The sequence below is a fragment of the Mytilus trossulus genome, unplaced genomic scaffold, assembly GCF_036588685.1.
Source record: "Mytilus trossulus isolate FHL-02 unplaced genomic scaffold, PNRI_Mtr1.1.1.hap1 h1tg000103l__unscaffolded, whole genome shotgun sequence".
In the NCBI taxonomy this organism is placed as follows: Eukaryota; Metazoa; Mollusca; class Bivalvia; order Mytilida; family Mytilidae; genus Mytilus; species Mytilus trossulus.
The window spans coordinates 3236252-3250200 of record NW_026963296.1 but is presented as its reverse complement, the minus strand read 5'-3'; the positions used below and the strand labels follow the sequence as shown (position 1 = coordinate 3250200).

At 32.0% G+C, this 13949-nt stretch overlaps 1 protein-coding gene across 1 annotated transcript; it reads left to right on the top strand.

Moving 5' to 3' along the window:
- Window positions 1–3438: 3438 nt before the first annotated feature.
- Window positions 3439–12441, top strand: LOC134699918 (ankyrin repeat domain-containing protein 2-like). The gene is made up of 6 exons (XM_063561315.1): window positions 3439–3456; window positions 6863–6946; window positions 9637–9735; window positions 10299–10397; window positions 11682–11789; window positions 12424–12441. Exons 1-6 carry the CDS (start codon window positions 3439–3441, stop codon window positions 12439–12441), a joined length of 426 nt encoding a protein of 141 aa, XP_063417385.1.
- The last annotated feature ends 1508 nt before the right edge of the window (window positions 12442–13949 follow it).

Here is a 13949-nt window from a genome sequence, read left to right as displayed (position 1 = left end):
GTCAATATTTGGAGATGTGTAAAGTTCAAGGTATAGGAGATGTGTACAGGTCAATATATAGTCAACAATTCAATTCAAAAATAACCTCATATGACAAGGTCTACATTTTTATGAGGCTGGCCATTACATTTAGGATTTATTCATGTTAATGAAATAATTGCGCATTATACCTTTTTATCGCTCCGCGGGTGAACTATGATGTTGTGATTGGTTTAAAGCCGTCACATGGTGACCCCAAATGGATCCGTATGGGGTTAGTAAATTTCATATGGGTTCATGACATCTGTCTTGTTAATGGTGACGTCATCTATTGAGGTTGTTGTATTTCATTGTTTATTTTTCTACAAAATGCAACAGGAAAAGTCCCATGTGCAATAAATTTGCTATATCCTATATACGGTTTACTACTGACCCCTTTTGGCCCAAACCCCTATGGATTTAATAACCCTCTAGTCTATGGATCCGTAGGGGGTCAGTAGCAAACCATATAACTTAAATAAAATTGTAAGTTTATTTTATTGAAACAGGGAGATAATACACACACATTGATATATTTATACAGGGAGATAACACACACACATTGATATGTTTATACAGGGAGATAACCCACAAACATTGATATGTTTATAATGGGAGATCACCCTCAAACATTGATATGTTTATACAGGGAGATAACCCACAAAAATTGATATATTTATACAGGGAGATAACCCACAAACATTGATATATTTATAAGAAACAGGGAGATAACACTCAAACATTTATATATTTATACAGGGAGATAACACAAACATTGATATGTTTATAAGAAACAGGGAGATAACCCACAAACATTGATATGTATATAAGATACAGGGAGATAACACTGAAACATGTATATGTTTATACAGGGAGATTATCCACAAACATTGATATGTTTATAAGAAACAGGGAGATAACACTCAAACATTTATATATTTATACAGGAAGATAACCTACAAACATTGATATGTTTATAAGAAACAGGGAGATAACACACAAACATTGATATGTTTATAAGAAACAGGGAGATAACCCACAAACATTGATATGTTAATAAGATACAGGGAGATAATTCACAAACATTGATATGTTTATACAGGAAGATAACACACAAAGATTGATATGTTTATAAGAAAGGGAGATAACCCACAAACATTGATATGTTAATAAGATACAGGGATACAAGGAGACAACAAACAAACATTGATATATTTATAAGAAACATTCATAACAGTTAACTATAAATAGAGGTACCAATGAAGTATTTTTAAGTGATACATATATTTTACATATTTCAGGCTTAAACAAGTAAATATGATTTATAGTTAATTTTCACAGATGCTTTAGATGATGGCATAACCTTACTTATAAATTAGGCTGACCTGAGAGGTACATTCATCAGTATTTATCTAATTAGTATGTATCGTATTTTTTAAGATTGCATAACAATTTTTTTTTTCATTAAAACTGCCTCATTGATCTTCACGGTGTTGTGGTATTGTGTTAACCTTAAGTGTGGGAGGTGGTGGGTTTGAACCCTGGACAGTTGAACCAAATATCTTCACGGTGTTGTGGTATTGTGTTAACTTTTAGTGTGGGAGGTGGTGGGTTTGAACCCTGGACAGTTCAACCAAAGACTTGAAAATTAATATTTGCTGCTTCTCTAAAATGAGGTAAATCAATACAGACGAAGCAGTTTTCACATCTACCATGCAGTCGGTTCCTGTTTGTCGATAGTTTGAAATTATACAACACTCATTGTACAATGAAACTTTCTTTGAACTTTTCTTTGCTTCTATAGAAGGGAATGATTTTATATTAGATGAACAGTTTGACAAATTTGAGTTGTAGCGTGTTAGCAATTTTTTTTCGGCTGTGCAGCTTTTCCCTGTTTGTCAATAGTTTGAAATTTTGCAACACTCATTGTACAACGATAATTTTCATGTAAATTTTTTGGCTCTTATGATTTTATGGAATGATATATATGCTTCAGTAAATATGTTATCTCAATCAATTGCATTTGTCTTGTTCGAAGTTATGGTCCCACAGCATAGGCTAGTGCCATTTTTGAAAAGAGCTTTTAGTTAAGAACCAAGCAACAACCTAAAATATGGCAATATAACACACCATTACATTATTCTTACTTTACTTTTCATAGTTTTAAATTAGTGTGGGCCCAATGGTCAGGAACCTTTCATTTCTGTGAGAGAACCTTTGAATTTTGGGAAAACAAAGGTCCATGGCCTACAATCTGTTACATTAGTACTTATTTTAGGACCATTGAATTTCTTGAGGAGGGCCTTTCACTCGAAACTTCAAATGGTCCAGGACTTAACATATTTTTAGGCAAATTGTAAAACTTACTTATAGCTTCAATCCTGTAAGTACATTAAGTATGTTAAGAGGGAGGGGGTATCTGTCATCATTTTATTGTATAAAAATAAGGAAATGTGGTATGATAAACAACGATACAATTATTCCTAGACTATAGGACAAAGATATAAACAATGACAGGTTGTCCAACAGCCTTCAACAATGAGCAAAACCCATACCATATAATCATAAGGAAGTGTGGTTAGATAAACAATGATACAATTATTTTTAGATCAAAGGACAAAGATATAAACAATTTCATGCTGTCCAACAGCCTTCGACAATGAGCAAAACCCATACCATATGATAAAAAGGAGGTGTGGTATGATTAACAATGATACCATTATTCCTAGACCATAGGACACAGTTATAAACAATTACAGGTTGTCCAACAGCCTACAACAATGAGCAAAACCCATGCCATATAATCATCTATAAATAGCCTTGGTATGATAAAATGTGAAACATTTCAAAAGAAAAAATCCACTGCTGAAAACAACAATGAAGTAAAAACAAAGATGGTACACAACTAATAACTACATCCACTACGTTATTGGACAGGCTCATACAGAATAAAAAAACAGTTGAATTTAATTTGACTGTTCTAGTCGATTATCGATAGTGTTTTAAGAAACTGTTACTTGATATTTTTTATGTGTGTCTTAAAGCTGGTAAAAAAAAACTTTTGACATTCTTAGACCTGGGAAAGTGCAATAGATGTTCTGGTGTTCCATGGAAAGAGTCACATTCTGCTTGTAGAATACATTTGTACATCATTTAGGTATGTTATCAAATCTTCAAGGTTTTTAGTTCAGTTCATTAACTTCTAATAGTGCAGTCTTATTGCCAGAAAAGTTGACATAAATCACTGTTTCAATGCTATTATTATTTAATTAAAATTAGTATCTAAAAATATTAGGTCAGTATATTACATCCAATAATGATCATGTATTTTTAATTGACAGTAACTATCATACATGTACCTCAATAATAACTCAACCGTATATATCGAATATAATTTTTCTTTTCTATTTTTAGGATATAATGGAGGATTGGAATAAGGTAAGATTTACCTAATAGTCTCCTTGTGTGGTTTTGTTCCCCATTATTGTACAATTAGATACAAGTAAGTGGTAATTTGAGATAAAAACCTGTAATATTCTAGGCGAACTACAAAACTACTTTTTCGAAGAAAACAGATCAAACAAACAAAAACAAAACTGGGACAAAGCAAGGTGACTCACAACATTTGACCAACTAAGGTGTTGTTAATAACTATAGCAGATATCGTCTTAATTGTCTTCTACTCATTACACGGGTCACACTTGATTGTCATATCTTCTACTCATTACACGGGTCACACTTGATTGTCTTATCTTCTACTCATTACATGGGTGACACTTGATTGTCTTATCTTCTACTCATTACACGGGTCACACTTGATTGTCTTATCTTCTACTCATTACACGGGTCACACTTGATTGTCTTATCTTCTACTCATTACACGGGTCACACTTGATTGTCTTATCTTCTACTCATTACATGGGTGACACTTTATCATCTTATCTTCTACTCATTACATGGGTGACACTTAATTGTCTTATTTTCTACTCATTACGAGGGTGACACTTGATCGACCTATCTTCTACTCATTACATGGGTCACACTTAATTGTCTTATCTTCTACTCATTACATGGGTGACACTTAATCATCTTATCTTCTACTCATTATGAGAGTGACACTTGATCGACCTATCTTCTACTCATTACATGGGTCACACTTGATCGTCTTATCTTCTACTCATTACATGGGTGACACTTAATCATCTTATCTTCTACTTATTACGAGGGTGGTACTTAATTGTCTTATCTTCTACTCATAACACAAGTGGCACTTGATCATCTTATCTTCTACTTATTACGAGGGTGGCACTTAATCATCTTATCTTCTACTCATTACATGGGTGTCACTTAATCATCTTATCTTCTACTCATTATGAGAGTGACACTTGATCGTCTTATCTTCTACTCATTACACGGTTGACACTTAATTAATTGACTTATCTGCTACTCATTACACAGGTGACAAATAATTGTCTTAGTATCTACTCATTACACAGGTGACACTTAATTAATTGACTTATCTTCTACTCATTACACAGGTGACACTTAATCGACTTATCTTCTACTCATAACATGGGTGACAATACATTGTCTTATCTTCTACTCTTTTCACAGGTGACACTTACTTGTCTTATCTTTTACTCATAAGACGGGTGACACTAAATTATTTGTCTTATCTTTTACACTTTACACGGTTGACACTTGCACACATGCAGATTTCCTAGTAACTTCAATATATATTCTCTGAGGTTAGTGTGTCAATAACTTACATGGGAAGACTCTGCTTATTATCATACAATACTGAGTGACACTTGATAGACCTATCTTCTACTCATTACACGGGTGACACTTGATGGTCTTATTTTCTACTCATTATGAGAGTGACACTTGATCGACCTATCTTCTACTCATTACACGGGTGACACTTAATTGTCTTATCTTCTACTCATTACACAGTTGACACTTGCACACATGCAGATTTCCTAGTAACTTTAATATATCCTCTGAGGTAAGTGTGTCAATAACTTACATGGGAATAAATAAACTCATCATAGATACCAGGACTAAATTTAGTATATACGCCAGACAGGCATTTCGTCTACAAAAGACTCATCAGTGACGCTCGAATCCAAAACACTTTGCTTATTATCATACAATACTGAGTGGCAGTTTAGTTACACATTTGAATCTGTATTGAGTAACTGATGACAAACAAAAAGGCAATTTAAGGTAGATTCATGGTATACCGCCATCTTGGATTGTACAAACACAGTACAAAATCGGTTTGCTTATTTGTCCAAATCAGCAAACTTGGAAACAGATTTGCAATTTAATGGTTAAACTGTTTATTTATATAAAGAAAACTTCAAAATATTTAAACAAATATCAACCTTTTTGGTTTTAAAAATCATTTTTTTCAAATGAGCCATTTAAGGGGATATACTCTTTTAGTACAAAATTTATACCGGGCTAATAGGGAAATTTTTAATTTTTATTTGTCGCAAGAAAACAAGTTCGGTGACACTGTTTTCTTTTTATTTTCTTAAAACATATTTATGAAACCTATCTTCTCACAATTTATTTCAAAATTCTATCTCACATTTTTTTTTATGTGTTTTTTCATGAACAAACTAACCAAATTTAGGCAATTTTCAACGACTCATAGCTTGAAAAATAGCACGGTGACCCATACTTTTTATTAAATTTTTGAAAAATGCATAGCAAAATCTTCAATTTTGGCAATTTATAAGAAAATTCTGTCTCAAAATACATTTACTTATGAAGTTTTTTCAGTAAGAAATTTATGGAATATTTTTTTAAGTATGATTGTATACTCTGTTAAATTCTTTCCAGGAGAAGACAGTGTATTATTTATGTAGTACCTTCAGAATCCTTGATTACAATATCAAATATGCAACCTTTAAGTCTATAGAAGTATTAGTAAAAATATTGGACAATTTTTCAAAATAAAAAATAAACAATACAGAAGTTCTCTCCCCTTGCCTTTATTTAGTACATGTAAGTTAAATAAGACATTTCTTTTTTATATTATAAAGGTTTTTTTTCTTTGTAGGTTACAGTCTCATTACTTTAGTATAACCCATATCTACGTTTATTCAGTGTACATACAATAAGGTTACAGTCTCATTACTTTATTATAACCCATATCTACATTTATTCATACATTTATATAATTTTCTCTTTAAGTAAGTAAAGAGAGATATCTACTATCTGATATAACAAAAGGATGAAAAAGTACCTAGGGGCAATAAAGGACTAAGTGAATGAAAAAAATAATCAATGTCTTAAAAAGTCAAAGTTCCGAAAAACACTACAAAAAAGAAAAATCAAGGATATGCAAAATCTAGTCCAACATCCTTTTAAAAAATATTTCTCAAAGGTTAACAATTTTGGTTTATCTTAATAATATAAAATGCATAAATTCCAACAATTTCATGCTATTTAAAGATTTCCTCTCTGTCTGAATGTTTTATGAAGGAAGGATACTACTGATTTATGAAGTCATTGCTATACAGAAGAATATATAGTTATTACCTAATTTAACAGCAATTATGTAATACAATTTATTAAATTTAAAATTCATGTTTTACTTACAGACACTTATTTCAGCTGCTAGTGATGGAGACATAGAAGCCTTAAAATTATGTCTACAGAATATATCAGACATTGATTATCAAGGTTAAATGTACTATATATGTTTTACTTACAGAAAACTTCTTACAGCTGCTGGTACTGGAGGTATAGAAGCCTTAAAGTTATGTCTACAGAATGGGGCAGACATTGATTATCAAGATTAAATGTAATTTCTATGTTATACTTACAGAAACTTACTACAGCTGCTGGGAAGGGAGATATAGAAGCCTTAATATTAAGCCTACAGAATGGTGCAGACATTGATTATCAACTTGTAAGTAAAATAGTCACATTCAAAACTACCTTAATTTAATACTTCATAGAAAAATCATTTTAAGATACATCGTCTTCTGGTACATGTACAATAAAAGACACAAAACTTCATGTTACTTGAAAATAGTGTACAGTAAAACAGTGTAAAACTACATGTTACTTAAAAATAAAGTCACAGTGAAACAGTGTAAAACTACAAGTTACTTAAAAATAAAGTTACAGTGAAACAGTGTAAAACTACAAGTAACTTCACATACAGGATATTGTACATACTCAATATAAAACACACAAAATATTTCTACAAGTTACTTCAAAATATAGCACTGTAAAACAGTATAAAACTAAAAGTTACTTAAAAATAAACAACAGTAAAACAGTATAAAACTACAAGTTACTTCAAAATATTGAATATTGTACATAAACACACGACAACAAGTTACTTTAGAACATAACCATAACACAGAACATAACAGATTGAACATAAGTAGTTAAAAACATACAACTGTAAGTTACTTTAGAACAGAACAGGTTGCACATAAGCAGTATAAAACACACAATTTTAAGTTACTTCAGAACATTATAGACTGTACATTAGCAGTAAAAAACACACAACTATAAGTTACTTCAGAACATAACAGATTGTATGCCATCAGTACAGAACACAAAACTACAAATTACTTCAGAACATAACAGATTTTACACCAGCAGTATAGAACACACAACTACAAATTACTTCAGAACATAACAGAGTGTACACGAGTGGAATAGAACACACAAATACAAATTACTTCTGAACATAACAAATTGTACACCATCAGAAAACAAGTTCAGTATTTTTGTGATTTTACTTTATACAAATTACTTCAGAACATAACAGATTGTACACCAGCAGTATAGAACACACAACTGCAAGTTACTTCAGAACATAACAAATTGTACACCAGCAGGATAAAACACACAACTGAAACTTACTTTAGAACAGAACAGATTGTACATAAATAGTATAAAACACACAACTGCAAGTTACTTCAGAAAATAACAGATTGTAAACCAGCAGTATAAAACACACAACTGCAAGTTACTTCAGAACATAACAGATTGTACACCAGCAGTATAAAACACACAACTACAAGTTTATTCAGAACATAAAATTGTACATAAGCAGTATAAAACACACAACAAGAAGTAACATCAGAACATAACAAATTTTTCATAAGCAGTATAAACATACAGCTTCAAGTTACTCCAAAACATAACAGATTGTGCACCAGCAGTATAAAAAACACAACTACAAGTTACTTCATAACATAACAGATTGTTCATAAGCAGTATAAAACAGACAACTACAAGTTACTTCAGAACATAACAGATTGTACACCATCAGTATAGAACACACAACTACAAACTACTTCAGAACATAACAGATTGTAAACCAGCAGTATAAAACACACAACTACAAATTACTTAAGAACATAACAGATTGTACATGAGTAGTTTAGAACACACAACTACAAACTACTTCAGAACATAACAGATTGTAAACCAGCAGTATAAATCACACAACTACAAATTACTTAAGAACATAACAGATTGCACATCAGCAGTATAGAACACACAACCACAAGTTACTTCATAACAGAACAGATTGTACACCAGCAGTATAGAACACACAACTGCAAGTTACTTCAGATCATAACAGATTGTAAAGCAGTAGTATAAAACACACAACTACAAGTTTCTTCAGAACATAAAATAGTACAGTATAAAACACACAACAAGAAGTTACTTCAGAACATAACAAATTTTTCATAAGCAGTATAAACATACAGCTTCAAGTTACTCCAAAACAGAATGTACACCAGCAGTATAAAACACACAACTACAAGTTACTTCATAACATAACAGATTGTTCATAAGCAGTATAAAACACACAACTACATGTTACTTCAGAACATAACAGATTGTACATTACAAGTATAAAACACACAACTACATGTTACTTCAGAACATAATATAATAATATATCTGTATGGAAACTGATATTTATATCATTATACTGAATTTGATATTAAATCAAAATCTGTTTTTAATTTAACAGTTTTAGTGAGAGAAAAAAAATGCACCAAGGTTTTACTTCTATTGCTTCACTTTGACCACATTCCTTAATATATACAAAATCATGTTGTTATTTAGACAGGTTTAATGGACAAAAAATATTTGTAAGAATTATATAAAGTGGGGTCTCATTTTGTTTGCCTACTCGCACTAAATCAGGAAATGTAACTATTTTTTATATTTCTTTGAAAAAGTTACTTTTTAAAAAATTGATCATTATTCTGAATCACATTAATCAGACAGATTTAATCATTATATCAACAAATACTTGTTAGAATTATATAAAGTGAGATGTCATTTTACTCAGAGAATTGTAATGAATCCATTGATGTAAATATTTTATTCATTTCTTAAAAAAAAAAAAAAAAAAATTAACATGACAGTTCTGATGGAAGTTTTGACATTTCACAACAAAACATGTTTATTTAGTGTTTATATACAATATGAATACAAGTGCGACTGGTCATTGTATTCAGTTCTGACCACTGATTCATGTGATATATATTTAGTTTATATTTATTACACAACATTGTCCAGTTTATCAGACAAGTTTTGATGTCAGTTGTATTATTCCAGGTTGATGGAGACACAGCATTAATGTGGGCTGTCAAGTGGGGACGACTGGAGGTCTGTCGACTCCTCATTGATACAGGATGTAAGATCGACATCACAGGGGTATGCTATCTACTTAGTCTGATCACATTACTATTAATCTACACTAAATCATGTTGTTAATTAGACAGGTTTAATGAACAAATATTTGTAATAATTATATAAAGTTGGGTCTCATTTTACTCGTATCATTGTTCTGAATCAGAAAATATAATTCTTTTTCGTGTTTCTTTAAAAAAAATTTTTTTTATTAAATTGAATGACTATACTGAATCTACACTAAACCCTGTTGTTAATTAGATAGGTTTAATGAACAAATATTTGTAAGAATCATATAAAGTGGGGTCTCATTTTTCTTGTTTTGTTCTACTGAATCCATTGATATAATTATTTTACACATTTCTTGAAAAAAATATTTTTTTTAAGATATCAGGTTTAATGGAAGTTTTGACATTTCACAACAAAACATGTTTATTTATTGTTTATATACAATATAAATACAAGTGTGACTGGTCATTTTATTCAGTTTTGACCACTAATTCATGTGATATATATTTTGTTTATATTTATTACACAACATTGTCCAGTTTATCAGACAAGTTTTGATGTCAGTTGTATTATTCCAGGAGGATGGAGAGACAGCATTAATGTTGGCTGCCAGGAGAGGACACCTGGAGATCTGTAGTCTCCTCATTGATAGAGGATGTAAGATCGACATCACAAATGTATGTTATCTACTTAGTCTGATCACATTACTATTAATCTACACTAAATCATGTTGTTAATTAGACAGGTTTAATGAACAAATATTTGTAATAATTATATAAAGTTGGGTCTCATTTTACTCACATTATTGTTCTGAATTAGAAAATATAATTCTTTTTCGTGTTTCTTTAAAAAATTTTTTTTTATTAAATTGAATGACTATACTGAATCTACACTAAACCCTGTTGTTAATTAGACATTTTTAATGAAAATATTTGTAAGAATCATATAAAGTGGGGTCTCATTTTTCTTGTTTTGTTCTACTGAATCCATTGATATAATTATTTTACACATTTCTTGAAAAAAATTTTTTTTTAAGATATCAGGTTTAATGGAAGTTTTGACATTTCACAACAAAACATGTTTATTTATTGTTTATATGCAATATAAATACAAGTGTGACTGGTCATTGTATTCAGTTTTGACCACTGATTCATGTGATATATGTTTTGTTTATATTTATTACACAACATTGTCCAGTTTATCAGACAAGTTTTGATGTCAGTTGTATTATTCCAGGTTACTGGAGCGACAGCATTAATGAAGGCTGCCAGGGGAGGACAGCTGGAGATCTGTAGATTCCTCATTGATACAGGATGTAAGATCGACATCACATCAGTATGTTATCTACTTAGTCTGATCACATTACTATTAATCTACACTAAATCATGTTGTTAATTAGACAGGTTTAATGAACAAATATTTGTAATAATTATATAAAGTGGGGTCTCTTTTTACTCATATTATTGTTCTGAATAAGAAAATATTACTCCTTTTCATGTTTCTTAAAAAAAATATTTTATTAAAATGAACAATTATACTGAATCTACATTAATTCCTGTTGTTAATTAGACAGTTTTAACGAACAAATATTTGTAATAATCATATAAAGTGGGGTCTCATTTTACTTGTTTTGTTCTACTGAATCCATTGATATAGTTATTTTACACATTTCTTGAAAAAATTTTTTTTTTCAGATATCAGGTTTAATGGAAATTTTGACATTTCACAACAAAACATGTTTATTGTTAGTTTATATAGAATATAAATACAAGTGTGACTGGTCATTGTATTCAGTTTTGACCACTGATTCATGTTATATATATTTTGTTTATATTTATTACACAACATTGTCCAGTTTATCAGACAAGTTTTAATGTCAGTTGTAGGATATGTTGTATATTATTGATATTGACAACAAAGTATTGTCCATAATATTTACATGTTATTTGGTTATATTATAGAAAAATGGAGAAACAGCTTTACATCATGCTGCGGAGTGGGGATATCTACAGATCACAAGATGTCTTGTAGAACAAGGAGGTGCAAGTCCCTTGGTTAAATCATATAAGGTATGGCTAAATTTTACTATAAAACACATGAACATAATATTTTTTACCAAAATCTCCCAACATCTAATGCTTTTAATAAGACCACTTGCACATTTTAGGTGATTAGTTGTACCAGAAATGTTTATTTTTATTCAAAAATGTGTATGGATAAACAATAAGATTGGACTAAAACCAGTTTAAATAAACTGTCAAACAACTATAAGTTATATGGTTCGCTACTGACCCCATACGGATCCATAGAGGGTTAGTAAAATCCATAGGGGGTGAGGCCGGAGGCCGAGTCCCCTATGAATTTTATTCACCCTCTATGGATCCGTAGGGGGTCAGTAGTTAACCGTATAACGAATTTATCGGACGCTGGACTTTTTCTGCGGCGTTTTGTTGGAATAAACAACGAAACACAACAACATTAATAGATGACGTCGCCATTAACGCGTCACGAACCCCATATGAAACTTACTAACCCCATACGGTCTCATAGGGGGTCACCACGTGACGGCGTTTAACCAATCACAACGTGATAATTCATCTGTGGTCCGATAAAATCTGTTGTCTTGACAATTATAACAAAATTATTAATTGGTATCAAAATATTCTAAGCAATGCGTTCATCGTGTTTTTAATGTTTAAACAGATGCAAACAAAGACTTGAGGTGGGAATTGACAGATAATTTTTTGAATCAAGAAATTAACTAGACAATATTTATATGATTCAAAAGAGGGGAAATAAAAATTGGCTATTTATTTCATATTATTGGCAGTTTCAAAATATTTAGTTCAATTATTTGAAATAGATACTCATGACAACTGCAAATTTCTTCAAATTCCTGTTTTCATATTTGTTAATTTCCTTATTTATACAATATCAATGTAAACACTAAAAAGCATGAAATACTGTAAAATAACAATATACAGATATAGGAGGGTGTGGATTCAGTATTCATGTATAAGGAGGGTATGGATTGGGAACAGATATAGGACAGTGTGGATGGGGTATACATATATAGGAGAGTGTGCATGGAGTATACAGATATAGGAGGATGTGGATGGGGTATACAGAAATAGTAGATGGTGGATAGGGTATACAGATATAGGAAGGTGTGGATGGGGTATACAGATATAGGAGGGTGCTGATGGGGTATACAGACATAGGAGGGTGTAGATAGGGTATACAGATATAGAAGGGTGTGAATTGGGTACCCAGATATAGGAGGGTGTGGATAGGGTATACAGACATAGGATGGTGTGGATAGGGTATACAGACAGGAGGGTGTGGATAGGGTATACAGACATAGGAGGGTGTGGATAGTGTATACATACATAGGAGGGTGTGGATAGGATATACAGATATAGGAGGGTGTGGATAGTGTATACAGATATAGAAGGGTGTGGATAGTGTATACAGACATAGGAAGGTGTGGATAGGGTATAATATAGGAGGGTATGGATGGGGTATACAGATATAGGAGGGTGTGGATAGGGTATACAGATATAGGAGGGTGTGGATAGGGTATACAGATATAGGAGGGTGTGGATAGGGTATACAGACAGGAGGGTGTGGATAGGGTATACAGACATAGGAAGGTGTGGATAGGGTATACAGACATAGGAGGGTGTGGATAGTGTATACATACATAGGCGGGTGTGGATAGGGTATACATATATAGGAGGGTGTGGATAGGGTATACAGACAGGAGGGTGTGGATAGGGTATAATATAGGAGGGTGTGGATGGGGTATACAGATATAGGAGGGTGTGGATAGGGTATACAGATATAGGAGGGTGTGGATAGGGTATACATACATAGGCGGGTGTGGATAGGGTATACATATATAGGAGGGTGTGGATAGGGTATACAGACAGGAAGGTGTGGATAGGGTATACAGACATAGGAGGGAATGGATAGTGTAAACATACATAGGAGGGTGTGGATAGGGTATACAGATATAGGAGAGTGTGGATAGGGTATACAGAAATAGAAGGGTGTGGATAGGGTATACAGACAGGAGGGTGTGGCTGGAGTATACTGAAATAGGAGGGTGTGGATAGAGTATACAGACAGCAGGGTGTGGATAGGGTATACAGACAGGAGGGTGTGGATAGGGTATACATATATAGGAGGGTGTGGATAGGGTATACAGACATAGGAGAGTGTGGATA